Genomic DNA, 25,837 nt, shown 5'->3' with positions numbered 1-25,837 from the left:
TGTGTTTGTGTGCAGAGCAAATACAATGCTCACTCCATAATCCAGGGGCGGAAGTTCAACAGGAAGAAGGGATGACAGAGCAGGGGTGGGTGGGGGGGGGGGGGGCAGAGCTGGGTCACCTCAGGAAGCCCCAGCTATGGGCAATGTGGGTGTCATCATGCAGGAAGCAGGTGCCAACTAGCTTTCATTGTCTCCACTGACGCATAAAAAAAACCATCACAGTAAATAAAAAGACAGGACGCCATAGCTGTAATAGATTTTTTTTTAACAAAAGTATTTAATCCGAATTATACAAAGCATCTTTGGCCAGCAAATCCAAATTCCTTAGTGTTATAGACTACATGTTGTATTGTTGTATGTCTTTAAAAGTCCTTAGCCCGCTTGGACTGTAAAGGAGTTTACAAAACACGCATGCAGGCACCAGGCCCCCACACATCAAGCCGCTTAAATATAAATGTGAGCATAAAAATCATCACTAAGTGCTTTTAACCAACTCTTTTTCATCCTTCCAGCCATTTATGCACATACTCTTTTCTTTCTGCTCTTCCTAATGCTCTTTCTCTCCTCACAACTCTTCACAAACATGCCAAACGACTTCCTATAGAACCATCGGCATCACTTCAAATCCAACAAACATGCTCATCTACCACCAAAATAGCTTCCCCTAATTTAGGGCTGTCCAGGGCAGCATAGAGAGAAATTGTAAGACTCTGGGGGGCCACTTTTTGTGTCTTAAAAATGCTAAAAGTAATCCAATGTAGGTCAATATACGGTAGAGGTCTACACAGAGCAGCTGGCCCCACGGCTGGCCCGGACTCCTCGGCTAACGGGGCGGGGCGGGCTGAAGAAATCTCAAGAACATGGCCACGTCTATGGAAAACTAATATAAAAAAAATATTGATAGCCTCATTTGTTTCTTGAAAGGTCACCTATAATTTCCATAATCCTTCCTTATATCATCTTTTTCACACAATTTATACTAAGGAAAAGCCCAGCCGTGTAGACCTCTAATATACGGTAAGATATCAGAATGAAAACATCATAGCTTTATGTTATAGTTGCCAAAGCAAATTAGAGTAATATCTAATGATATATCTCATTAATCATGAACTAATTGTATTTTTTAGAAAGTGCCCAGGGCTGCAAACCAAAAATGCTGCCTGGGGCCACACTTTGCGCACCCTTTCCCTAATCAATTATCATTTTTGGAGAACGTGCTTGAAAGCTTCAGCAGGCCTGCAGAACGGGAGGGTAGGGCTCGGTCAGGACCTTGTAGCGGACCTTGGTGTTGGTGACGACACCGTGTTTCTGTCGCAGGTGAAGGCGGAGCTGGCTCTTGTGCCGGAAGTGGAGGTCGCACTTTTCGCACTGCCACAAAAAAATGAAAACCATTTTTTCTCTAGTATCTGACAGAAATCCTGTGCTGTGTTTCAATTTGTGTACTTCTGTACTAGTAAGTAGTAAGCTGACGAGTTGTGACAGTGTAGTGATGTCCCAAATCCATTACTGTAGTTGCGCTTGAGTAATTTTAATTGTGAATTGCAACTATGAGAGTTAGTCCCTCCCCTTCTGCTACACTCTAAAAAGTAATTCAGAGTATCTGTTGACACCACTTGATTTTATACATGAATTCAATGTAAAAAATGTAATTAATTGATTTACATAAACTTTCTAAGTTGCTAACTTTATTTTTTAAGTTATGTTCAAATAATAATGTTGGCTATTACATGAACTTAATTTAGCATGTCATATACACTCAAATTTTATTGTTGGTAAGCTTAAAACAAAATTCAGGTTGCCATGACTTAATAAAATTATATACACACACACACATATATATATATATAGTATATATATATTAAGTTACTGCTACTTAAAAAGCTGTGTGCATTGTTATTATAATTAAGTAGACAACAAATTAAACTACTTTGAATAAAATGATTAAGTCAGTTGACTTAACATATTTTTTTGAGTTACGAACTTAAAAACTTGTCCCTATGACAACAATTATTCAGTAAGCATTACTTAAAATGAGCTCTGAGTGAAGAGGAAAAGCTAATTTGTACAATGCAATATTGTTTGTTGGTTCAAAGCAATTTCAAATTAAGTTGTCATAACTAAGAAAGACTAATGGAAATTGTTGCGTTGATTTTTTTTGTTGAGGCTAAACATTTATTTTTTGAGTGTACATAATAATAATAATAATAATAATAATAATAATAATAATAATAATAATAATAATAATAATAATAATAATAATAATAATAATAATAATAATAATAATAATGGATGTGGTTATGATGGTTATGGATGGACTTGTAGGTGAACAGAAGGACATAAACCAAGATGGCAATGATTAAGGTTGGTTAGGGTGAACATCATTTTACAGGTACTGACACCTGATGTAAAAGGCACTCAAAATGCTAAGTCTAAGAATTGAAACAGGCCTGTGAAGTGTGTGCGGAGGCTCACAGAGTATGGCTTTTCTCCCGTATGGATGCGCAGGTGGCTCTTGAGAGTCTGCAAGTGTCGGAAGCGAGTGCCGCAGGTGTGACAGGGGTAAGGCTTCTCCCCCGTGTGGATCAGCACGTGCGCTCTGAGGTGAGCAACCTGCGGCATAGCAATTCAAATCGAAGTCAATATTCTATAAACAATATTTTTGTTTTTGTGTTCCTCACCTGAACAAAGTGTGCTCCGCAGGTGTCGCAGCGGTACGGCTTCTCTCCAGAGTGAATACGAGCGTGGGTCTTCAGGTTGGCGGGCCGGTTAAACTGGGCGCTGCACACGGTGCACCGGTACGGCTTCTCACCCGCCAGGACGGTTTTGGTTCCTCCATTGTTGCTATGGTAACCATAAGGCGTGTAGTAGCGCTCTCTTTTGACGGCTTCATGAGTGGCACCTGTCTCAGTTTGCACAAAAAATGGCACAAGACATTACAAACAAGTTAATTTGAATATTAAATAATGTGACTCGTTTATAATCACCTGTTCCATCCTCCACTGAGGCGCATGGGCCGAGGGGAGGGGCTCGGCCAGAACCCTCGTAGCAGGAGGCCTGCCCCTGTCTGGTGCACATGACTAATCAATCAAAGTTCTTTAATGGATGAAAAAATGCTTTTTCCTACCTATTAATCTGACCGGGCACTTCTCCAGGCCACGCCTCTGTGGGGGCTTGCAGGTTCACGGTGGTGCTTTCCTCCGCCTCCTCCTTCACGGTGCTCCCAGCACAGAGAGGATTGAGGACTATGTACTTGTACTTCTTCCAGTTGCAGGCCTTTGGGTCCGGTGTGGTTTTGGTGTCACTCTATGGAAAAATAACACACTTGAATACACAGACTGAACTCGAAACCGAAATCAGGAAAATGCAACACAATGGAAAAGTCAAATTTCATGTTGAGTACAATAAATGTGTACATGTTGGCAGGTCTGAATTAACACTGAATGCACTCAAATGCCTCTCAAACCCCTCCCCTCGACAGTAGAAGCAATACATTCATTCATTCATTCATTTTCTACCGCTTTTGGTCGCCAGCCAATCACAGGGCACATATAGACAAACAACCATTCACACTCACATTCATACCTATGGACAATTTGGAGTCACCAATTAACCTAGCATGTTTTTGGAATGTGGGAGGAAACCGGAGTACCCGGAGAAAACCCACGCATGCACGGGGAGAACATGCAAACTCCACACAGAGATGGCCGAGGGTGGAATCGAACCCTGGTCCTCCTAGCTGTGAGGTCTGTGCGCTAACCACTCGACCGTCGTGCCACCCCAAATTTCATGTTGAGTACAATAAATGTGTACATGTTGGCATTAACACTGAATGTACTCCCTGCCTCTCAAACCCCTCCCCCCGACAGTAGAAGCAATACACTAAATCATAATTCATGTCCTTGAACTCACCACAAGGTTTTTGTTGCAGGTTTTGGACTCAGCCGGTGAGCTGGGCTGGCAGCTGGAGCGTGCAGGGCTGTCCGGAGACGGAACCGGCATACCTGGAACAGGCGAATCAGGCTCATTTTTCATCTCTTCGCAGGCAGCCTTGCGGCTCGGGAAAGCCCCCGGCATGAGCGGATGCCTGGCCTCCCCCGGGAACCTGGGAAAGGAAAAGGAAGTGTTGCATGAACCGCTCTTGGAAAAGTCCCAATGTGACGTCAGTATATTTTCTTACTTGACCATCTCTGCTGCTGGGGGGAACTTTAGCGGTCCAGGATTAGACGGGTCTACACCTTTCGGGGCCACAGATGCTACAGACACCCTGGGGTCCAGCACCAGTTGGGGGTGTCTCACGCTTATATCTTCCCTGCTGTAAAAACACTATGTGAGGTTTCCTGATTTGATCATCACTGTGATCTTGTCCAGTTCCTCACCAGTGCAGCTGCATGTAGTTCCGGCAGGTGTCCGCCACGTGGTCCATCTGCATGTAGGCCGCCACAGCCAGCACGCCAGGGGCGATGGCGGGCGTCAGTGGGAGACGGGAGGTGTACATGAAGTCCAGCAGGAGGGAGACGCTGCTTGGCTCCAGGTGGCTGGGGAGGGACACAGTCATGAACTGCTCTCTGGCGCCACTCTGGAGCAACATGTGACGCGTGTAGAGCGAATAGAAGAAGCCGCTAGGAGGGGGAAAATAAAAGACTCAGATTTGAATGATTCCAAACTTGGACTACTTTGAATGGTTTGTGCGTACTCACCTGCAGGCCACCAGCACTGCAGAGTGCGCCTGGAGGTGCACGTCACCCACCGCTAGGGTGGCGTCGGTTAAGATTCCACGGCGCCGCAGTTCGTTGAGGTTGAGCAGCACGTCGTTGCAGTGGCGCGTGAACTCCTTCACGTAGCCACCGGACACTCTGGGTCCTTCCGCCGCTTCCATCTTGCTGTCCTATAGTGTTACACATCTTTATAAGGACATTACACAACCACTATTATAGTATATATCAGGTGTGTCAAAAGTGCGGCAGGGGGGACGTTTTCGGCCCGCAGCTCATTTTTTATTGGTCCTCTGCATATTCATTCATTCATTCATTCATTTTCTACCGCTTTTCCTCACGAGGGTCGTGGGGGTGCTGGAGCCTATCCCAGCTGTCTTCGGGCGAGAGGCGGGGTACACCCTGGACTGGTCGCCAGCCAATCACAGGGCACATATAGACAAACAACCATTCACACTCACATTCATACCTATGGACAATTTGGAGTCGCCAATTAACCTAGCATGTTTTTGGAATGGGGCACCACGGCGGTCTAGTGGTTAGCACGCAGACCAGGATTCAATTCCACCCTCGGCCTCCTCGGTGTGGAGTTTGCATGTTCTCCCCGTGCATGAGTGGGTTTTCTCCGGGTACTCCGGTTTCCTCCCACATTCCAAAAACATGCTAGGTTAATTGGCGACTCCAAATTGTCCATAGGTATGAATGTGAGTGTGAATGGTTGTTTGTCTATATGTGCCCTGTGATTGGCTGGCGACCAGTCCAGGGTGTACCCCGCCTCTCGCCCAAAGACAGCTGGGATAGGCTCCAGCACCCCATGCGACACTCGTGAGGAAAAGCGGTAGAAAATGAATGAATGAATGAATGAATGTGGGAGGAAACCGGAGTACCCGGAGAAAACCCACGCATGCACGGGGAGAACATGCAAACTCCACACAGAGATGGCCGAGGGTGGCCTCTGCATATTGTAAAAATAAAATTCATTATTAATGATATACAGTATATATTACACTAATTTGTGTAAAATTTGCTGTCTGTTTTGCTCAGATAGCTTAGCATACTTTGACCTACATTTGATTGCTATTAGCATCTTTAATGAACAAAATGTATCAAATTGCCCCCAACCGTACAATTTATCTAATGCACAAAATATATCAAATTACCCCCACCACTACAATTTTTCTGAATGCCCTCGGTGGAAAAAAGTTTGCACACCCTTGCTATGAATGACTGACAGTACAATACTCACCTAATGTTGTGTAAGGCAAAGAATAAATAGACACAAGTGTCCCGGACACTTGTGTTAGGTGAGACCAGCTCCCTACTCGTACCTTTAAAAAACAAACAAAAACAAGCATCCTTTTCATTTTTCTGTCTATTTTGACGACACCATGCATATTAATTTTCATTCAACTCACCCCGACCAGCAGGGACGAGAACCGACGTGCCCCGCGCTGACCTCAAGCCCCTTGCCTCAGGCTCCTACAATCACACATGAAGGTGGGGATGGGGGCTTCTACTGGCTCTGATCAGCAGTATGTGAGGAGGATGCAGGGAGGAGACTCTTTATAATGTAGAGAGAGAAGCCCCCACCACCCGCACACCCCTCCTTGTATTTCCTTTTTCCTCAATGGCCCACGCGCAGGAAAAAGGCCTGGCCGGTACTCTGAGGTCCAAGTATTTTTAGTGGGATATTAGTTTGTCTAAACCCCCATTGCTGAGAGCAAAGCAATGGCAGGAAAGCATTGTGGGGTCCTGTTGAAAAAAATATTGATGAGGACTCTTGGGGAGAGGTGCTTACATGCCTCATTGTCCAGGGACGAGCCATCAAAACATCAAGTTCCCCCCACCGACGCTTTCCGACAGCCTTCACCTCGCTCCAGGACAGGGGAAGCTGGAAGACGGACTGTTAAATTGTTATAAAAAAATATATATTATTATCAGTGGGAGTTCACAACAAAGCTGAGAGTCTAGAGCAGGGGTCTCAAACTCAATTTACTTGGGGGACACTGGAGCTAGGGTCTGGGCGAGGCTGGGCCGCATCAGGTTTTCCCAAAAAAAAAAAAAAACGCATTTATTAAAAACAGAAAAATGAATAAACTTTTTCTTTGGTTCCGATTTTCTACAAGAAAAGCTTTGATAAAACATTCCACTGTTCTCAAATATCTTAATTTTTATTTTTCTACACAAAATAAGATGAAAAATAAATAAACAAATCAAGAATAAAGAATATCAATCAATAAGTAATAAATAAATATAATAATAATAATAAAACGGCAAATAATAAAAACTTAAGAAACCACATATAGTTGGTGGGTAGACAAATTATTTTTTTCAGATTAAAATGAACAAAGCATTATTAGAGCCCTGTAGACAAAACACGACTATAGTCACATTTATACTCTTTTTATTGCGCTCTACATATTGCGCAACTGCAGGGTCTTGAGACACATGCTAACTCGCAAACTAGAGAGCTAGCGACCTAAACGGTAGCCTTCAAGTTATTTCCTTTAAACTTAAATAGCCAAAAAATTACCACTTCCACACGGATAGGGAGGATAACTATTAACAGTTATTTAACCTTTAACATAAACATTCATCAAACATAATATTTTTTTCTGGGTACATGATACCATACATCATTCATATCAAACTTGCGCGGGCCGCACTAACATTAAACTTTCACATTTGGCCCGCGGGCCACGTGTTTGAGACCCCTGGTCTAGAGTCTAGAGATCACAAGTCGGAAGGAAGCGAGACAACATTGTGGCTTCTAGCTGGGAGACACTGTCTGCTCGTTTTGTGAAAAACAGCCTTTTCTCTGCTTTGGGAGAAATGCAGCCGACAGATGTGCAGGAACTGACACCCCCCCCCCCCCCCCACACACACACACACAGACACCCCACATTGTCCCCAACACACACCGACTTTTAAATGCATCCTGCATAGCTGCTCAGAGACATGGATGAAAAAACTGCAGTGCAGGACATCCGTCAATAATAATAATAATAATAAGCAAGTCGGACACCATGGAGGAGTAAAAGCAACGGGGCAGGCAGGGGGAGTTACAGGGTTCACATATCAATAAAAAATGGGTGAAAGTTACCTCATATTGGGTGTAAAGTGTGTTACACTGAGACACTGATTGATTTTCATTATCTTAGTTTACTGAAGCAGCATTGTGTAATACTTTTAAGTAAAGGGCCTATCCTCCACAGACAGGGGTGTCCAAAGGCCACAGCTTGTTTTTTATTCTAAAAATTATAAAAATTATAAAAATCCAATTAATTTATTAGTGGTGGAATATGTTATTAGTTATTACACCAACTTGCTTTGTACAGTAACTAGAATACAAAGCTATACAATGTGGATGCTTTCCTCAGACAGTTGAGCATATATTAATGTACGTACGTTTGATTAGTTTTAGCATATTTAATGTACAAAATGTATCAAAGTGGCCCGTTCGCATCCTTCTTTTTTTTATGGAAAAAGTTTAGACACCTCTGTCTGAAGACAATGGATTCTTTAAAATCTTCCGCTGTTTTTTAGTTCTGTGGACAGCGAAGCCATTAGAAAACATCTGTGTCAGCAAGCATGTTTACGCTCTGATTTGTTGTTTCGACGGATCACTGCAGTGCTTTGTAATTTTTAAAAAGAACAACATGGACAAAGAAAACAAAGAGGGACATGTAGGTCTCGGCTGCTTCCAGGCATTGTGAGAAGAACGGATGGAAGGGGGTGGGGAGGGGTGGTTAAGGAAAAGTGACAACATTACTAAACAAGCTCTCCAATGGGCGGAAGCCATTGAGTCGAAAACCCCTTGGCAAAGTTGCTGCTCACTTCCTGCATTTTAATATCCGTGTGTGATCCCAAGTCCTGCAAAGTTGGACGAATATACCACTTTTAAAAGTGGTTTGGAATCATCAAGAGTCCTGTGGTTGCCATGACGACCTGCGGTAAACTGGACAACATCAGGACTGATGCCACCTCCAGAAAGGGGTTGACAGTGCCTGCACACGTAAACAAAAGTCTTCCTGTCCTTTGCACCACTGTGGACATATAAGGGCAAGCGGCCACTGCAAGGGGGCGGGGCGCAGGTGGACGAAAGAGGGAAATCCCAGGGAGCATCCGGGCTTGTTTTTCCAAGTTTTGGCGAGAACACATGAATGCACATATGAAAGCCTTCCGTTTAAGAAGTAAACTATAAGCTGGGGACCTCCGGCTTAAGGGAGGGAGACAGTTGACCCAAATTTCATGAACCATGAAGCAAATACTTGACCTCCATAATCACAGCAGAGGGGGGAAACAATATGCAAATCCCATACTGTGGAACAGAGATGCACAGGATTAATACCAGAGTTTCAAAAAAAATACAAACAATAATTGAAAATCCATATAATATGATGACCATGCAAAAAATGTAATCAATATGAATAACAACATTAATAACAACCCTCAAGTGGCAGTACTGCAATTGTATTTACATCGGATCCGTAGCAAACTTTCAACTATCGCCCACCCCTCCTGTCAGTCACACCCATTTTGCTTTCTCTGCGCGCACACGCTCACGCGCGCCCCCGCGGGCTTACGTCACCCATTGGGAATGCATCGAGAACCGAGGCTCGCTGCAGCCAGCAGGCCTCTTCTTCTGGATCCCTGGCGAAAGTAGGTTAACGCCGTCAAGTAGCGTGAAAAACAACAAAAGGCCTTCATACTCCTGGACAACTTTTTTCGCAAGATTCCATGGCAGCCAAACGTCGTGCTGTCGTGTGCCATTACTGGTGGTAAGTGCGCATTCTCTCATTGTTCCCCATATTTTATTTCCCCATTTTTTCATGTAGTTTACCCTATAGGCAGTATCACCCGCATTGATACAGTGGAAAAACACAGCAACCAGGCGTAATAAAGTAGTTATTTGGCAATTACTAACAACATCACAACTAACTCACGACTTGCATGATAAGACATTGGCAGTAAATACATCGTTATAAATATCGAAGGTAGTTAGGTGGTAGTTTGCACGCAAATAGCTACTAGCCTCGTGTTACTTTGTTTTGAATTAATATGTTTATTTTTATTGACGCACGACTATACAAACATGCAGCTATTTGTACAGTTAATAACATGCAAATATAGCTACGTGTAGCTACATGTAGTTAGCGGGAGCAGTTCGCCTTCAAAATAAAATGCTTGAGATTTTGAGGTTATAGTAGTATGAGATAACTTGACTCCTTGTCACTATAGTCCGTTTCCTACAAGACGGGGGTTACTATCGACTTTTAAATCTGCCAGTCATTTCTCATGTGTTATTTCTACTCGTGTAATGTTTTTTTTTCTGTGCTACCAACGTGTCACTGTTTACTTTGAAAGGAAGGGAGGAAGCACCGGATGTCGAGTATGCTGTTCCTTTAATTGACGCTTTAGCACCCATCTCAGTTAATGAATGGCAAAATCCACACATTTGTACATAAACTGTTCTCTTTTCCACTCCAAGGGATTTATAAACACTGAAGGTTAATTTATGCCAGGTCAACCTGGGCTTTAAGTGACTGTGATGAGTTTAAAATCAGTGAGAAGTGTGGAGCTTTTTGTCAACTTTTACCTGTGCTCTTATATCAGTTAAGTCTCCAGTTAAAGTACGAGTATTAAATAAACTAAAGAGCTGATAGCCTTAGATTTTGAGTTCAAGCATTGTGTTTTTGTGCTGTGACACCATCCTCTCATACATTCAAATATGGTAATCCTCTTGGCAACGAGGATTTCTGACAGACCCCAAATTCTCTCAATCAGTCTGAGTGAGTTGGTTATTTTTTTTCCACTCTCAAACTTCTCACATCATACATAAACCACTTCCTTGTACAGTGGAACCTGCTTATCTCAATGCAGCACTCACTCACTCACTGACTGACATTGACACAAACGGTAGCCATTGCTATCACACCGGAAGAAATTACTGTTCCTTGGGGGGGCATGACAGAAAATAATTGAGAAGCACTGCTGTAAGGCATGAGTGTCTAAGGTGCGGCCTTGAGGCCATTTGCGAACAACGGCTGTTTTTTATTGGACCTTTTGCACATTTTGTTAAACAAAAAAAGTAAACGATAAAAAAAAAAAACAGCAAAAATTGATAAAAATCTGCAGTCATTTTTCCAACAATAAAGTCAAAGTATTAAGAGAAAACATTTGTAATCTAATGAGAAAAAGTCATAATTTTATGAGGGTGCCATAGTAATATGATGAGGAAAAATAACATCATTTTAGTAGCATAAAGTTGAAATATTAAAGAAATTGAAGTTGAAATGCAGTTGATGATGAAGACAGCCGGGAATTTTACGAGAATGGAGTGAATATTCATTCAGGGGTACACCCTGGACTGGTGGCCAGCCAATCACAGGGCACATATAGACAAACAACCATTCACACTCACATTCATACCTATGGACAATTTGGAGTCACCAATTAACCTAGCATGTTTTTGGTATGTGGGAGGAAACCGGAGTACCCGGAGAAAACCCACACATGCACGGAGAGAACATGCAAACTCCACACAGAGATGGCTGAGGGTGGAATTGAACCCTGGTCTCCTAGCTGTGAGGTCTGCGCGCTAACCACTAGACCGGCGTGCAGCCCTGGAGTGAATATATTAAGGGAAAAAAATCATATTCTAAAGGAAAAAAAGCACTTTGCTGTTTTGACCTGAAAACATTTCCGTGTGGACAGCCCCTTCAGCTGGTTCCGTGTAGTTAGTATTGTATTGTATTATATTGTGACAATATGCTGCCAAATTGTCAAGTCAGCTATGTGCTACTGTTTTTATTTATGTATTGTACAGCCACGTACTGTACAGTCATATATTGTTTGGAGCCAGGTGCAATCATTGCATAATATTTCCTATTTTCTTTCAACCATTGATATGATTGTGTAAACACCCAAAGACAATAAGCATTGTAGTGACGCTAAGTAAGAGTAGCGACTGAGTCGCAGCTGTGCTTGTGTGTGTTTTTGGGGGGCAATGTGCAGGCATGTTGGAAATCCCCAAACCTTTCCAACAAGCTTCACTTCCTGCTTGAAAACTCCGAGCCCATTGTTTGATCCTGTATGTCCTTGTTACCATAGGAAACATCCCTTTGTTTTCAATTACCTATAAGATGAAAATGCAGCGGGGCGGCACGGCGGTCTAGTGGTTAACGCGCAGACCTCACAGCTAGGAGACCAGGGTTCAATTCCACCCTCGGCCATCTCTGTGTGAAGTTTGCATGTTCTCCCTGTGCATGCGTGGGTTTTCTCCGGGTACTCCGGTTTCCTCCCGCATTCCAAAAACATGCTAGGTTAATTGGCCACTCCAAATTGTCCATAGGTATGAATGTGAGTGTGAATGGTTGTTTGTCTATATGTGCCCATCTCTCCCAAAGACAGCTGGGATAGGTTCCAGCACCCCCTGCGACCCTCGTGAGGAAAAAGCGGTAGAAAATGAATAAATGAATGAATGAATGAAAATGCAGCTACACACATTTTATTTAATAATTATACTTTTCCTCTTAAGAATCCTGCCATGTCTGGTCCCACCTGGCTGCCACCGAGGACTCTGAACAGTCCAGAGCGAGCCGTCCCCCAGATGTCTCACTCTGCAGGCTCGGCCATTTACCGAGCACCCAACAAGAAGAGTGTGCCTGACTTTCGGCCAAAATATAACACTTATGACCAGAACGGAGGAGGTGGTACCACTAGGTACATGGCTACAGGTCCTACAGGTAAGACACTGGAACCCAAATTGTTTGAGTGTTATGTCCCTATCAATGGTAATAATGGCTCTGTGCTTGCAAAGTCGGTCCTGGTCATCATTTGCCTGGTGATGTCTACTACACCCGTCCACACGGGCCCAAAGACGAGCGCAACTGGAGCCCTCATGTGGACGGTTACGAGCTCCCAGTAAGTATTTCTAACATTTCTTTCGGAAGTGGACTTTTAAAAAATATGAACATGCTGTCATTCTAGCACCGCGGCCCAGACAAGCAAGTGAGCCATCACTCCAAGATAGACGCTGATATCGACTCCCTCACATCCATGCTGGCCGACCTCGACAGTCACCCCCATGACTCCAGCACACAAGTATGACACCCGTCTGTCATCACTTTTGGATCATTAGCAAGAATTGATTATATTTCTTTGGACTTCACAGCTGTACGACAACGTGCCTTACAACAAATACCTCTCAGGGGATCACTACAAACCTGCGCACCACAACGCAGCTCCGCCTCAGAGCCGACCCTCTTCGGGGTACCCTCCTCACCCCCAGAACCACAACCAGTACCACCCGCCGTCCTCTTACGCTGAGCAGCACGCATCTCAGTACCCAGCGTCCCATCAACAGGACTACTACACCTCATCCGCGCCAAAACCGTACCCCCAACCCGTGCCGGCCTCCTACACAACAGCCTCCACCCCCACGGGGCCAAGATTCAGCGTGCAGGTCAAGACCGCCCAACCGGTCACGTACTCTCAGACGGGGAGGCAGGCGGAGCAGGCCTACACACCGCCACAGCCTCGCCAGCACGTGCCACGCCCCCCGCCTCAGACCACCCCCCAGGATTGGTACCCTCCGCATCCGAGCTTGCAGGAGAGCAACTCTGAGGTGTGCTACAAGGGGAGTGGATCAGGAGCAAGAGGCAACCAGATGGTCTTGCCGAAAAGAGGAATGGAAAATAATCAATCAGGGCCTGCACAGAGTTTTTCTTATCAGTCCAGCAAGGTGCGGCAAAATACATAAACAATAATAAATATATGACTTAAAATCTTTACAAAATGTATTAAGTCGTAATCTGACGCACATACCATCTTTATCACCAGCAGGTGGCAGCACCCACAAGACCAGAGGAGGAGTTGGACCGCCTCACCAAGAAGCTGGTGTACGATATGAACCACCCCCCAGCAGAGGATTATTTTGGTACGTTTACAACTTGTCAACACATGATAAACATGGATCGAGAATTGAATAAAGGAATAAAAACATACCTTTCAGGCCGCTGCGCCCGCTGCGGCGACAATGTGGTTGGCGACGGCAGCGGCTGCATCGCCATGGAGCAAGTGTTCCACGTGGAGTGCTTCACCTGCATCACGTGCCATGCCCGCTTGCGAGGACAGCCCTTCTACGCCTTGGACAAGAAGAGCTACTGTGAGACTTGCTACATTGTGAGTGTCAAAATGTCCCGCAAAGTTGTCATGAAATACCTTTCTGAAATGACAATTAGCTTTTTTTTTTTGTTCTTCCAGAGTACACTAGAGCGATGCTCAAAGTGCTCCAAGCCCATCTTGGACCGCATCCTTCGCGCCATGGGAAAAGCGTACCATCCTCGCTGTTTTACATGCGTGGTGTGTAACTGCTGCCTGGACGGCGTGCCCTTCACCGTGGATGCCACGTCGCAGATACACTGCATCGATGACTTTCACAGGTACACACACAGACCGATGTGTATATGCATCACATGGAACTAACCTCGAACTCACACCCAAAAAGGAAGTACGCACCTCGATGTTCTGTGTGTGGTGAGCCCATCATGCCAGAAGCGGGCCAGGAGGAGACGGTCAGGATCGTGGCTCTAGACCGCAGCTTCCATGTCAACTGTTACGTCTGCGAGGTGAGACGACATGGTCGGGCGTGTTTTATCCGGTTGTGAATTAGTCAACATCTTTGAGCCTTGAAAGTGTAATCATAATCATTACAAGGCAGCAACCAGCAGAGGGCGCTATAATTTGCTATTCAGTTTGCAAGAGGTGGGTGAGCCAACAATAAAGTAAATTACAGAGCGAATATCATTCATACCAATACCGATACTTGATGTATGGCTTTTTTCCCATTGGACTCAAACAGTTGCTTGCTAATTGTTGATGTCCAAGCAGAAGCCATGATAATGTGCTCAACTTTAAGTACTACATTCACAAATACAATGCTTCTTATTCGTCAAATCACTTATGCATTTTAATGCTTGAAAATGTTTAATTTAGGTAAAGAATTAGTATAATTTGCTCAAATAACAGTGGGAGGTATTCACCCACAAAATAATTTAATTTTGCGTCTCACAGCAGCTATGGTACATTCAAGGATGGCTGAACAATGTTCGAAATCCCAACACTTGATGAAAAAAACATAGCATAAAAGTAAATATTGTGGGCTTTTTTTGTAGCAGTGGGACATGCGTGGTATATATTTTACCTGCTTTGACAAGTATCTATACATTATTACCGGGTTTGGGTGTATGAGATGTGTTTTCAGAGGAAAAAACAAAAATAAAGTTCAATTAAATGTAATTAAAATCTAAAAATGTGCGGCTATCCACTATAATGCGAAAAGGTTCTCATTCAAATCCATAGGTTTTTTTTGCCCCCAACAACATAATCCTGGAGTTTGTAAACACTATAGCAATATATAGATTTAAAAATGTATTTGAACAACACAACAAATTTCTAATTTAAATATTGATATTTGGATAATTCCACCCTCTGTGTACTCATTCAGCATTGTTGAAATACATTGCCTTTATGGATGAAATACTTACCTGAAATAATGAGTGTGTGTTTTGTGACCGATGAGAATCTGTGTCTTGATCAGGAATGCGGCCTCCTGCTGTCCTCTGAGGGCGAAGGTCGTGGCTGCTACCCGCTGGACGGCCACATCTTGTGCAAGAGCTGCAGCGCTCGACGTATCCAGGATCTCTCAGCCAAAATCTCCACAGACTGCTGACCAATGCGCTGTTTGTGAAAGAAAAACAAAAAAAAAACGCTCATCATCACATTGGCACATCGCACAGCTTTAACACCCTCCCCTCCTCCCTCCTTGATTGTGTTATATTTGCTAGCGTGACAAGAAAGCTGTTTATGTTACTGATCCAAATGAGAGGTTGAGTTACAGTGGAGTGACTGCATCTTTTTTTTTATTATCATGTTTTTGTCCAACATTTACACAAGAAGCTCCACCCAGCATACAGGTACTATTTACACAGCAACTTGCACACTTTTTTTTCATACTGAAGGATAACAGAAATGTGTCAGATATTGCCTCAAACAATAACTGTGACTTGCCGCTCTTTTGTAGCCTCATAGAAGTATGCACGAACGGAATGTTTAGCCGTCGTGAAGTGAAATGTGTACGATGTAGCTCTTGGACTGTTACTCAGAAGATGATGGTGCAATGAAGTCGGCCATGAAGGAAAACAGGGTGAAAACATCACTAGTAAAATTGGAAGACTTAAGTTTTTTTTTTTTTTGTGCCACTTGGGAACACAACATAACACAATGCAAAGCAAAGAAAGGCAGACCATTGAATGTCGTCGTTTGTGATACCGTATTTGTGTATCCTTGCACTCCTTACGTTATTCAGCTACAGTATTTGTTTAACCTCCGTCCCTCTTTCTTGTCTATTTGTGTCATAAAGGGCTAAAATATGTGCAGCAAACCTCACCTGAAGAATGTTTTAACTTTTTTTTTGGAAAGCTTCAGTTGCATTTTTCATCATCATTTCATTTTTAGTTTTAATGTTTTGTCCAGTTGCACAATCAGCTATGTAGCTTTGCTGACATCCTATTTTTTTCTTTCCCTCTCAATTTGAAAAGCTGTGAAGTTGAACTCATGGTAACATCCCAAGCGTTTTTTTGCTGTGAGGAGGTGGCCATCTTTTGTGCCGGATAATAAAACAAATGTTGAAAGCAGACGTGACTTACTGTGACTTGTTCAACTGAACGGAAGCATTCCTGTTCAACACACATTTTATTGAGTCAAATATTGGACTGTACATCCCTGCCACTTGTGAAATAGACAACACACACAAAGGCAATGTGAAGTCATAAAGTCAACAAGAGGTGAAAGTCTTCCAGAAGAAGTTGCGGCAACCTGCCTTGCGCTCTCTCTGTGAGACGGGGAGTTGTCGCCGCATCACCCTGACACCCAGCTCGCCTGCCAGCTCAGGGAGCGTGTCGGTTCTTCCGGCTGCCAGTTGGTAGACGAGCCTCAGTAGCAGGGAGCGAGCCAAGGCCTAAAAAAGCAGAAAAAGTGAAGAAAGGCACCTAGAAACTTTGTAGGTACAACATTTAGGGTGCATGATGTGATTATAGTGTCCCACCTTGTCCTGTTCCATGTCCGCTCTGAGGGTCTCTGCCAATAGATCTGCGCCTCTCGGTGCGCCACTGACCCGCACCATCAGTCCACCAGACAGTAGAACCAGCAGCAGCATGTGCACCTGCAGCTGAAGCATCTCCACAAGACTCTTCAACTGGTGTGACGATCAATGCGGCGATGAGCTGATAAATAGCCTCCTTCATCCTAAGATCCTCCTCATCCTCCAAATGACACTGGCACGCCATTGGCTGAGGCAAGTGGCTGCGGGGGAGCTCGGAGTTGTATTGGAGAAAGTGTCACCAAACGGAGATGATTTGATACGATGACCAAATTAGACAATTCAAAGCTCTGTTTTGTTTATGTTTTTTTTTTTTTTTTTATGAAAAAGTGAATATTAAATGTTTTAGTTATGTCACTCAAAATTAGCTGCTCCATCTTCAGAAGGTGTCCAAGCGCAACATGAGGCCTCGCACGCTGTGGCACTTTGTTAGTGACACACAGTGACTCAAATGTTAATGAGACCGCCTGGACACGATGAAGCAGGCCGACACTCCACCAACCTTCCTGCCGTCAGCTTTAGTCAGTGGAGTAAACATGGAGAGCAATTATCCAAATGTCAGGCCATTGTTGACTGCATGTGAAGCTATTATCATGAATGAACTCACCCAGCCGATTCTTGACCTTCATGACTAACCGAACAACCTCTGACTTCCTTTGTCTCCTCTCACGGATCAGCGGGATGACTTTAATCGTAATAAGTCTTGACTTCAGGTGGCAAAAGACTGCGGGTGTCCAGTGAGTGATCACATGACGCCATACAGGATAATATTAATATGTTGTAAGCTTGTCAGGGTTCATTTGAACATCCTCACCTCTCTGTCCATGTGGGCGGGCAAGCAAACAAATGCACTAACTGGACACAACAACTGCAAGGTCCGCCTTTAAAAGGATTATGCTTTAATCTGACAGTGACAGATAACGATATTAGTTTCAAAATATATTTAGGATTGTAATATTTTAGCTCTCTGATGCCAAATTATGTAAGTTAGTATGATATAGTGCAGTTCAGTGGATAAATATTACATTACATGTTGTGTAGTCAGGGCTAGCAAATTCTTCCCTGGCTGCCTCCAACTTCAATTCAATTTCTTGGTCAATTAAATTGTATTAATTTACAGCCATTCATTCATTTTCTACAGCTTTTTCCTCACTTTTTCACTCACTCACTGACTGACGTCGACACTAACGGCAGCCATTGCTATCACACCGGAAGAAATTCCTGTCCCTTAGGGGGGGAGCATGACAGAAAATAATTGAGAAGCAATGCTGTAAGGCATGAGTGTCTAAGGTGCGGCCTTGAGGCCATTTGCGAACAACGGCTGTTTTTTATTGGACTTTTTGCACATTTTGTTAAACAAAAAAAGTAATCATTAAAAAAAACAGCAAAAATTGAAAAAATCTGCAGTCATTTTACAACAATAAAGTCAATGTATTAAGAGAAAACATTTGTAATCTAATGAGAAAAAGTCATAATTTTATGAAGGTACCATAGTAATATGATGAGGAAAAATAACATCTTTTTAGTAGCATAATGTTGAAATATTAAAGAAAGAAATTGAAATACAGTTGATGATGAAGACAGCCGGGAATTTTACGAGAATGGAGTGAATATTCATTCATCCATTCATTCATTTTCTACCGCTTTTCCTCACAAGGGTTGCGGGGGGGGGGGTACACCCTGGACTGGTCGCCAGCCAATCACAGGGCACATATAGACAAACAACCATTCACACTCACATTCATACCTATGGACAATTTGTCACCAATTAACCTAGCATGTTTTTGGAATGTGGGAGGAAACCCACGCATGCACAGGGAGAACATGTAAACTCCAAACAGAGATGGCCGAGGGTGGAATTGAACCCTTGTCTGCTGTGAGGCCTGCGCGCTAACCACTCGCCCACCGTGCTGCCCAATTCACAGCCATGTATTACCTTAATTTAGTAGCAGGCATTTATCACAATCATGGGCAGATCCACAACAATAGAAGTCCACATAGAACAATAAACATACACAAGCATTATACACTCTATTGTTGACATTGAAGTAATGGTCATTGTGTTTGCTCAGGGTGAAGTTATGAACAAAACATTGAAAAGCAGCCCACATACAGTATAGTAGTACATGCCCCCAAGAGGTAAGACAACTTCACTCATTGTGTGTTTGGAGCCTATCCTCATTGCAGTGTTGCGTATTGTAAACAGGAAATGATCATCAGCCTGGAGGTCAACACATCCTCCACACCACCTTGATCCTTAATGGCTTCAAATGACACTTTTTTCACCAAAAAATATAAGAGCACCAACACTGGTTAAAGTTAGTTAAGTTAAACTTAGCCCGAAAAGTTAAAGTGGCTGTCACTCATTCACAACGCATTCACCAGCACACGCCTGCAGTGTGGACACATAAACATATGCAGGCTCAGAGAACTAGTATAATAACTAGTATATAATAAATATACTTGTGTTGACAAGGCAGGTGTTGACAAGACACAACTGATTGATTGCTAATGACTGTCACCCTCTGACCTGGGGCCTCTGATTGGCTAGTTTATTTGCTAAAAAGTCTCACCTGAGCAAGGACGCCTTAGACTTGTGTTGGTTAAGTGTAGTTTGCAAGTGCACAGACACTCACCAGCAACGATGGAACCTTTCTTCTACTTTGGGTAAGGAAGAAGATGCTGAAAGACATTTAATATGCCTCTGCTGTGTGTTTTGCCTTGCAGGATGATGTCCTTCCTGTCAGTGATGGTGTCCTGTGATCCTGTCCCTGAAGGTACCTGATAAAAACATAAAGATCAGCATAAGAGCATGAATTTGAAGCATATTTGTGTGCTTCCAGGTGTCGTTCACATGGATTGTCATGAGCGTTACTTCATGATAGCTGTGGATCGCTCTTTTGCTGGGGATGAAGCTCGCTTTGAGGCTGTCGGTAAGGCCTGCATGACCTTAAAGTAATTGATCTTAATCTGTTAGAACAGTAGAATCAACTGTATGGACAAATATACTGGGACAGTGTCAAAAAAAGCAGACTTTATATAACAGTACTTGCAAGTCTTTTTGAATAACACATAAGAAAAGCTTGGGTAAGCAAACACTGCCATCAAGTGGCCAACTGATGCAAGATGTACGTCCTTCACAGAACTGACAGTTTGATGTTCAGCTTTCTTGAACACACTTCATAGTGTTCATAGTCAATTTGGCTTTAGAGCAGGGGTCTCAAACTCAATTTACCTGGGGGCCACTTGAGCGAGGGTCTGGGCAAGGCTGGGCCGCATCAGGTTTTCAAAAAAAAAAACAACTCATTTATTAAAAACGGAAAAATATACAAACTTTTTCAGTGCTTTGGTTCCGATTTTCTACAATAAAAGCTCTGATAAAACATTCCACTGTTCTCAAATAAATAAACAAATCAAGAATAAAGAAAATCAATCAATCAGTAATTAATAATAATAAAAAACTCAAGAAACCACATAGTTGGTGGGTAGACAAATTATTTTTTTCTGATTAAAATTAACAAAGCACTATTAGAGCCCTGTAGACATGCCAAAACACGACTATAGTCACATTTATACTTTTTTTTATTTTATTTACAACATATTGCGCAACTGCAGGGTCTTGAGACACATGCTAACTCGCAAACTAGAGAGCTAGCGACCTTAACGGTAGCCTCCAAGCTATTTCCTTTAAACTTAAATAGCCAAAAACTTACCACTTCCACACGGATAGGGAGGATAACTAACAACAGTTATTTAACCTTTAACATGAACATTAATCAAACGTAATAATTTTTTCTGGGTACATGATACCATACAGCATCCATATCAAACTTGCGCGGGCCGCACTAACATTAAACTTTCATATCAAGGTGGGGGCCTCAAACTAGTGTCCTGCGGGCCACATTTGGCCCGCGAGCCGCGTGTTTGAGACCCCTGCTTTAGAGGTAACTTATGGAATTTCACTCACTTGAACATTTTATCGCTGCATTCTAAGTTGATGGTAATCTAATAAAAAAAAGAAATCAAAAGGTAACGAACAAATCAACCAACCAATGCAAGGTTTTAAGGTGAAATGCAGAAGAGCTAAATTCTACTCCGAAAGTCAAAGGGTTAAGAGGAGTGTTTTGAAGATTTTGGTCCATAAAGTGATACAGCGCCAAGAAATATGCATGTTCTTCCAGACAGGACCGGTGTGTACGCCATAACAAAGTCATATGCAGCCAGTTGTGGTTACAGCATCGCTGTTCTTCCGTCAAGTAGCTACCTAGTTCTTCGTGCATCTTACTTCAGCTGTCACACGGCCAACCAGGTACTTCATGCAATCATGCAAAAGCCAACACCATTGCTGTTTTATTCTTTGTAATGACGCGGTGGTTTTAGGATGATCAAGTGTTCACGTTCAGCTTCAACCTGCTGGCGAGGCGTGATGGTGCTGAGGTGGTCTATGCTCTTAATAAGACCTGCTTACCCCTGTTGCCGTGGTGTCCTCGAGAGGTCACCTGCGAGGTCAACTACATGGAGGTGGGCAAAGGCTGCTTGTCGTGGCCTCTAGTGGTTCACTTCCACACTTTTGGCGCTTTCTCTGCAGGTGTCTGTGAGGAGTGAAATCACATGTGCTGCTGGGACACGGAAGGACGACTGGAACACTCTCGCAACTGTATGTTGGAGCTCCTTATTATGCAAAACCTAATATTTAATATAAGAGTAAAGTGTCCCTCAAGTCTCCTACATTTGAGTGAGGACTTGAATGCTTTTTCCTTCAATATGTCCTTAAGAAACACTCCTTCCTTGTGGACATGCCATCTTTCTTTGACTGTCCCTAGCTCAATGAACTAACGGCATTTATACGCCCACCACATTGTAAAAAGGCAGGCTTTGCTATGCATCTTAAAATGCAAACAGCCATCATTCAGCTACAGGTGTAGCTGTAAATTTGAGCCTGGTTTTTCTTCAGCAAATAGGCTAACCTAGCATGATGGTGCTGTTTTTAAAATGAGTGTAATGTAAGCATATAGTACTGTAGCTAAGCTAGTGTTGCTAATATTTTATTTGTGATGGGATTTGGAGTTTTGAGGTGTACAGTGTTCACTTTTTTTTACCGTTGAGGTTAAATAAAATGACCCGCAATCACTGATTTTTGCGATATAGTCAGCTTTTTTTAATTTACACTTATGTAAAGCCTGTAAAACCCGAGAAACTTTTCTCAGACTGGCATTAACATTTTCTCCCATTTCTCTCGTCAAACCTTCATTTGAATTTTTAATGGTTAACCTACAAAGTTGGAACACAAATTAAGTGACTCACAGTATTTCAGTTCCTCTGACCTTGCTTGTTCATCCTGGCGCCAATCCAGTGTAGCATTTTTGCATTCTTGTCAAAAAAATCCTGTTGTCCTTTCACATTTCCTCATATCTAACAATCGACTATTCATTTATTCCGTATTATGTCATAATTCTCGAGTGTAGAACGTTTCGATTGGTTTTGTTGACAGAAAAGCTCCATAGTTGGGCGTCTCACTGCTAGATGTTTGCTAGCCATCGAACACAACAGGAGACATCTCGCTGAGAAGATTGATTGACAACAGTCTAAGGTGCCTAAGCCAATCAGGATACAGAACACAATGTGCGGGTTCTGCCTGAGCCAATCAGGATGCAAATTAATTCTAAATTGTCTGACCAGTGATATTTGATGATAGAAGTTCCAGCACTTTACAAAACGGCAAAATTGTATAAAGACTTGTGATGTAAGCTGAGGTATTTTATTCTGTAGACGTCCTCTTATTGAACAGTTTATACAACGGCATAAAGCAGGCTTTGCTAACATCTTGACGCCTGGTTCTATGCCAACCGTTAGATGGCGCTGCAAGTCATGCTTTCAAAGTGAATGGGGCAAACCTAGCATGATAAAATGACTTGGCACTGTAGCTCTTATAGCGTTGCCAGTTTTGCCAACATTTGACTCATTTTGTGATTTAGGATTTTAAGTGATGAATTAAATCGATTAGCAATATTTTATCTTGAGCTTGTGTTTAAAAGCTAGAAAAACTACTGTGCTGACTTCACTGGGTTATTGTATACAATGACAAAGCAGATGAGATGCTGTCAGACAGCTCAATAGCATTAAAGCCAGATGTATGTGCTAAACTGCATGTTTCAAGTAGTGTCCTTTTTCATATCATCTTCGCCAGGCACACAGCTCGTCCACTTCAGACTGGCAGGTTATGTTCCAGACGGATGTGGAGCCGATGGCACCTATGAGCCTCTCAGACGCTCGTGAGAAAGGTTACGTGTTTGAACTGACCGACAGCAGGCTGATCTTCCGCACACCCTACGGACAGCCACATTCTACAATTTCCATGGTAACAGAAATGTAGTGCTACTCGTCTAAAGAGCTTTAGTGCTAACAACTGTCTCATCAGGTGAATGGCATCCCTGTGGAGATGGTCCATGCTACTCTGTTCTCCAGGCAAAGCTGGTTTGTCATCATGGTAGACCTGCTGGCTGTCTGCTCCATTCGTCTGTATCTGATTTTCAATACACCCTTCATTTTTGTACATCTGTGTTTTTTAAATGGTTCAACTGCTCTCCAACAGACGAAGGCGCTTTTGAGGACGGCCATGTGGTCTTTGAGACCCCAGAGGCGCTGTACCCTGGTTCTGATGTCACACGGCTCTTTGTTGGACTGAACACTGAACTCCTTGAGCCTTCAGTGTTTGCAATTGAAGAGGACATTGTCATGATGAACGGCACGGTCCAGATCCGAATCCCAGTCAACATGAAGGGTGGACACAGGAAGGTCGGTCATAAAAGTTCACCAGTAACCAAAAGCGGGTTCAATAATTGACTTCTTCCTCCGTAGAGCTTTGCCAACGGTGACCTATACGAGTTCTACACCTTCCATCTCCACCTGGAGCAGCTCTTTGAAGATGAGGAAGAGACCAGGCTCCGTCTTCACAAGATGCTCGTCACACCTTTGCTGCTACACCCTCTTTGCACCCAGAACCAGACAGTGGTGGAGGACCACATGTTCACAGTTTACCTGGGTGACATCCCTGACGATGTGAAGTTGTTGTCCTTTCAGCTCAACGGGCATGAGATGAGGTGGCCTCCTGCCAACACCAGCTCATACACCATCGTTAATGTTGTCCAAACAAACAACGAGCATGGATACATGCTGAAGGTGCCTTTTGATGACCCTGTAGTTGCACAGGAGGTAATTGTTCTCCTTCTTCACTACAGGTCCCCCTTTTAGTTCCTCACTCAGTTTTTCTCTCCTATAGTTCTATACCTTCCATAGTGTAAAGTACAGTCTGGACATAAACTACACTCTTCGTGTTCTCCCTGAAAACGAGCTCTACTATCACTCCTTCAGTGTTTCTGCGCTAACCGATGTCTGTAAGTCAACATTGGGCTTCCAAGAGCATTGGTGCAATACTTTTAATAATCAATATTTTTTTTTCCAGCTCCTCCAGTCCTGGAAGCTGTTTGCTCTGAGACCGGGATTACATTCAGAGTGCACCACAGGCCGTTTGACTTTCTGTGGTTCTTGAGTGTGGGTTCAAAGGCACTAACATCAGAGCTGGCTGCCCAGCGAGGCTACACGATGACAAACGATAGCGCCGCACTGCAGTTAGTTGTACCGCTTTTCACACAGGGCTTCCAGTATGAGGTCAGTCTGAGAATCTGGTCTAGTGTAGAACTCCAGGTGATGAGGTGTCATCTGTTGTAGGACATCACACTGAAGGGCTTCTTGGGGACTTTTGAGCTCCTTGTGAAAGAACGTCAGACCTCAGCTGTGCAATGGTCCATCACTAAGACTTGTCCCTTCACCTCCTCTGAAGTCATTGGTATGATGTCACTGCAAGGAATTATGGCCTTGTTATGTTGTTTTGTTGACGCTCGTCTTTGTAGCGTGTTCCATGGATGGAAGGATGACTGTGCTAGCAGACTTGTCTCTAATCACACCAAGTGGTGCCACTCCATCGAGAAGCAACCTGCTAGATGTCTTCTGCGGTCCAGTAGAGGCCGACAACACCAAGGCACTTTTCTCCTTTCCATTAAACGGCTGTAGCTCCAAAGTCGAGGTACTTTTACACCACTGCCCTGACTTTTCCACAATGTGTACATTAATATCGTGTTCCTCTGCAGCTCAGCAAGGGAGATGTAATCTATGAAAATGAGATTTTCTACAACAGCAAACATGACTGGGAGAGGTTTGTGCATGGCAGTCGTGCACCTCGCCAGTTTATTTGCATGTTACACCTGATGTTCCTGTTGATGCAGGGTGGTGGTGCGGTGCACATATCCTCTAGATGGCCTCCACAGGCTCTTCTCCATGCACAGGTTTGACTCAGACAGCCCAGGCATTGGTAGCATCATCCACAGCAGCAAGCAGCACAAAGCAGGTACTTGACATAAAACAAAACTTCACCTCAGTTGTCATTATGAGCATTTCTTTTTTTTTGTAAGCTCCGCTCAGGGCCACGACAGCTGTGAAAACGAGAGCCCCTACAACCACGAGAAGAAGCGAGGTTGCAGATGCTAAGCTGCTAGCCTCACATGGCAATGTTCGCTACTTTAGGGTGTTGAAAAGTCGAAAACCTCACCCAGATAGGAGGAAAGGTCTCTTCCTTCAAGCAGTAAAACAGGACTTTCTTTACAAGTGAAGTGTGGCAATATTTATTTAAAAAAATAATAAAGCTATTTTAAACTCCCAACTTTTTGTGTGGATTGGTTGGCTAAGCTTTTAACTTCCTACAACTGATTTACAATGTAGGGCAATGCTGATTTTGTGTGTGAAAAAAGTGGAAAAATCTGTCCTATGATCTTGAAAAATGCTAAGTATCAGCTATCTAGGCTTCGGGCCCAGTTTACTTGGTATAGCATAGTCCAGAATTTTCAGTATCACCCACTCCAAATCTGATTAAATTACTTATCAAGTATCAAAATGGCATTATTTAAAT

At 43.3% G+C, this 25,837-nt stretch overlaps 4 protein-coding genes across 6 annotated transcripts; 2 read left to right on the top strand and 2 right to left on the bottom strand.

Moving 5' to 3' along the window:
* Window positions 1-263: 263 nt before the first annotated feature.
* bcl6b (BCL6B transcription repressor) lies at window positions 264-13,898 on the bottom strand. The gene is made up of 12 exons (XM_058068006.1): window positions 13,722-13,898; window positions 6,128-6,191; window positions 5,959-6,040; window positions 4,698-4,885; window positions 4,377-4,619; window positions 4,178-4,312; window positions 3,910-4,102; window positions 3,125-3,303; window positions 2,985-3,064; window positions 2,679-2,899; window positions 2,473-2,610; window positions 264-1,368 (listed from the first exon to the last, which is right to left on the bottom strand). The coding sequence occupies exons 4-12, from the start codon at window positions 4,874-4,876 to the stop codon at window positions 1,228-1,230; spliced, it is 1,509 nt and encodes a 502-aa protein (XP_057923989.1). The 5' UTR covers window positions 4,877-4,885; window positions 5,959-6,040; window positions 6,128-6,191; window positions 13,722-13,898; the 3' UTR covers window positions 264-1,227.
* On the top strand, window positions 9,261-16,411 carry trip6 (thyroid hormone receptor interactor 6). Of its 3 annotated transcripts, none has more exons than XM_058068004.1 (10): window positions 9,261-9,493; window positions 12,253-12,460; window positions 12,535-12,638; window positions 12,705-12,818; window positions 12,889-13,458; window positions 13,557-13,653; window positions 13,729-13,898; window positions 13,980-14,158; window positions 14,224-14,344; window positions 15,316-16,411. In XM_058068004.1, exons 2-10 carry the CDS (start codon window positions 12,262-12,264, stop codon window positions 15,445-15,447), a joined length of 1,686 nt encoding a protein of 561 aa, XP_057923987.1. In that variant the 5' UTR covers window positions 9,261-9,493; window positions 12,253-12,261; the 3' UTR covers window positions 15,448-16,411. The 3 variants fall into 3 exon arrangements, with proteins under 3 accessions (XP_057923987.1, XP_057923985.1, XP_057923986.1); XM_058068002.1 differs by having other exon boundaries at window positions 9,352-9,493; window positions 13,560-13,653; XM_058068003.1 differs by having other exon boundaries at window positions 9,352-9,493; window positions 14,228-14,344; window positions 15,316-15,464.
* A 140-nt stretch (window positions 16,412-16,551) lies between these two features.
* On the bottom strand, window positions 16,552-19,872 carry sst5 (somatostatin 5). Its single transcript, XM_058068091.1, has 2 exons — window positions 16,822-19,872; window positions 16,552-16,734 (listed from the first exon to the last, which is right to left on the bottom strand). Exons 1-2 carry the CDS (start codon window positions 16,951-16,953, stop codon window positions 16,552-16,554), a joined length of 315 nt encoding a protein of 104 aa, XP_057924074.1. The 5' UTR covers window positions 16,954-19,872.
* LOC131125913 (uncharacterized) lies at window positions 19,426-25,586 on the top strand. Its single transcript, XM_058067950.1, has 17 exons — window positions 19,426-19,542; window positions 19,603-19,652; window positions 19,719-19,808; window positions 21,057-21,184; window positions 21,256-21,396; window positions 21,464-21,532; window positions 23,063-23,233; window positions 23,294-23,390; window positions 23,468-23,670; window positions 23,734-24,087; window positions 24,155-24,269; window positions 24,338-24,543; window positions 24,604-24,721; window positions 24,786-24,958; window positions 25,023-25,087; window positions 25,158-25,279; window positions 25,344-25,586. Exons 1-17 carry the CDS (start codon window positions 19,520-19,522, stop codon window positions 25,538-25,540), a joined length of 2,322 nt encoding a protein of 773 aa, XP_057923933.1. The 5' UTR covers window positions 19,426-19,519; the 3' UTR covers window positions 25,541-25,586.
* The last annotated feature ends 251 nt before the right edge of the window (window positions 25,587-25,837 follow it).

This window comes from Doryrhamphus excisus, chromosome 3 (genome assembly GCF_030265055.1).
Source record: "Doryrhamphus excisus isolate RoL2022-K1 chromosome 3, RoL_Dexc_1.0, whole genome shotgun sequence".
NCBI lineage: Eukaryota > Metazoa > Chordata > Actinopteri > Syngnathiformes > Syngnathidae > Doryrhamphus > Doryrhamphus excisus.
Note: the sequence above shows the minus strand (reverse complement) of the source record. Positions and strands in the feature narration are given on the sequence as shown.

What these genes read in the sequence shown, in the direction of transcription:
- sst5 (XM_058068091.1), bottom strand. Translation starts at nt 16,953, where the DNA reads ATGCTTCAGCTGCAGGTGCACATGCTGCTGCTGGTTCTACTGTCTGGT. An exon ending in CGGACATGGAACAGGACAAG is followed by an intron (nt 16,735 to 16,821) that starts GTGGGACACTAT and finishes CTGCTTTTTTAG; the next exon opens with GCCTTGGCTCGCTCCCTGCT.
- LOC131125913 (XM_058067950.1), top strand. Translation starts at nt 19,520, where the DNA reads ATGGAACCTTTCTTCTACTTTGG. An exon ending in GCTGTAGCTCCAAAGTCGAG is followed by an intron (nt 24,959 to 25,022) that starts GTACTTTTACAC and finishes GTTCCTCTGCAG; the next exon opens with CTCAGCAAGGGAGATGTAAT. An exon ending in CAGCAAGCAGCACAAAGCAG is followed by an intron (nt 25,280 to 25,343) that starts GTACTTGACATA and finishes TTTTTTTGTAAG; the next exon opens with CTCCGCTCAGGGCCACGACA.
- trip6 (XM_058068004.1), top strand. Translation starts at nt 12,262, where the DNA reads ATGTCTGGTCCCACCTGGCTGCCACCGAGGACTCTGAACAGTCCAGAG. An exon ending in CATGGCTACAGGTCCTACAG is followed by an intron (nt 12,461 to 12,534) that starts GTAAGACACTGG and finishes GTGCTTGCAAAG; the next exon opens with TCGGTCCTGGTCATCATTTG. An exon ending in TGGACGGTTACGAGCTCCCA is followed by an intron (nt 12,639 to 12,704) that starts GTAAGTATTTCT and finishes CTGTCATTCTAG; the next exon opens with CACCGCGGCCCAGACAAGCA.
- bcl6b (XM_058068006.1), bottom strand. Translation starts at nt 4,876, where the DNA reads ATGGAAGCGGCGGAAGGACCCAGAGTGTCCGGTGGCTACGTGAAGGAG. An exon ending in GCAGTGCTGGTGGCCTGCAG is followed by an intron (nt 4,620 to 4,697) that starts GTGAGTACGCAC and finishes TCCCCCTCCTAG; the next exon opens with CGGCTTCTTCTATTCGCTCT. An exon ending in CCAGCAGCAGAGATGGTCAA is followed by an intron (nt 4,103 to 4,177) that starts GTAAGAAAATAT and finishes TTCCTTTCCCAG; the next exon opens with GTTCCCGGGGGAGGCCAGGC.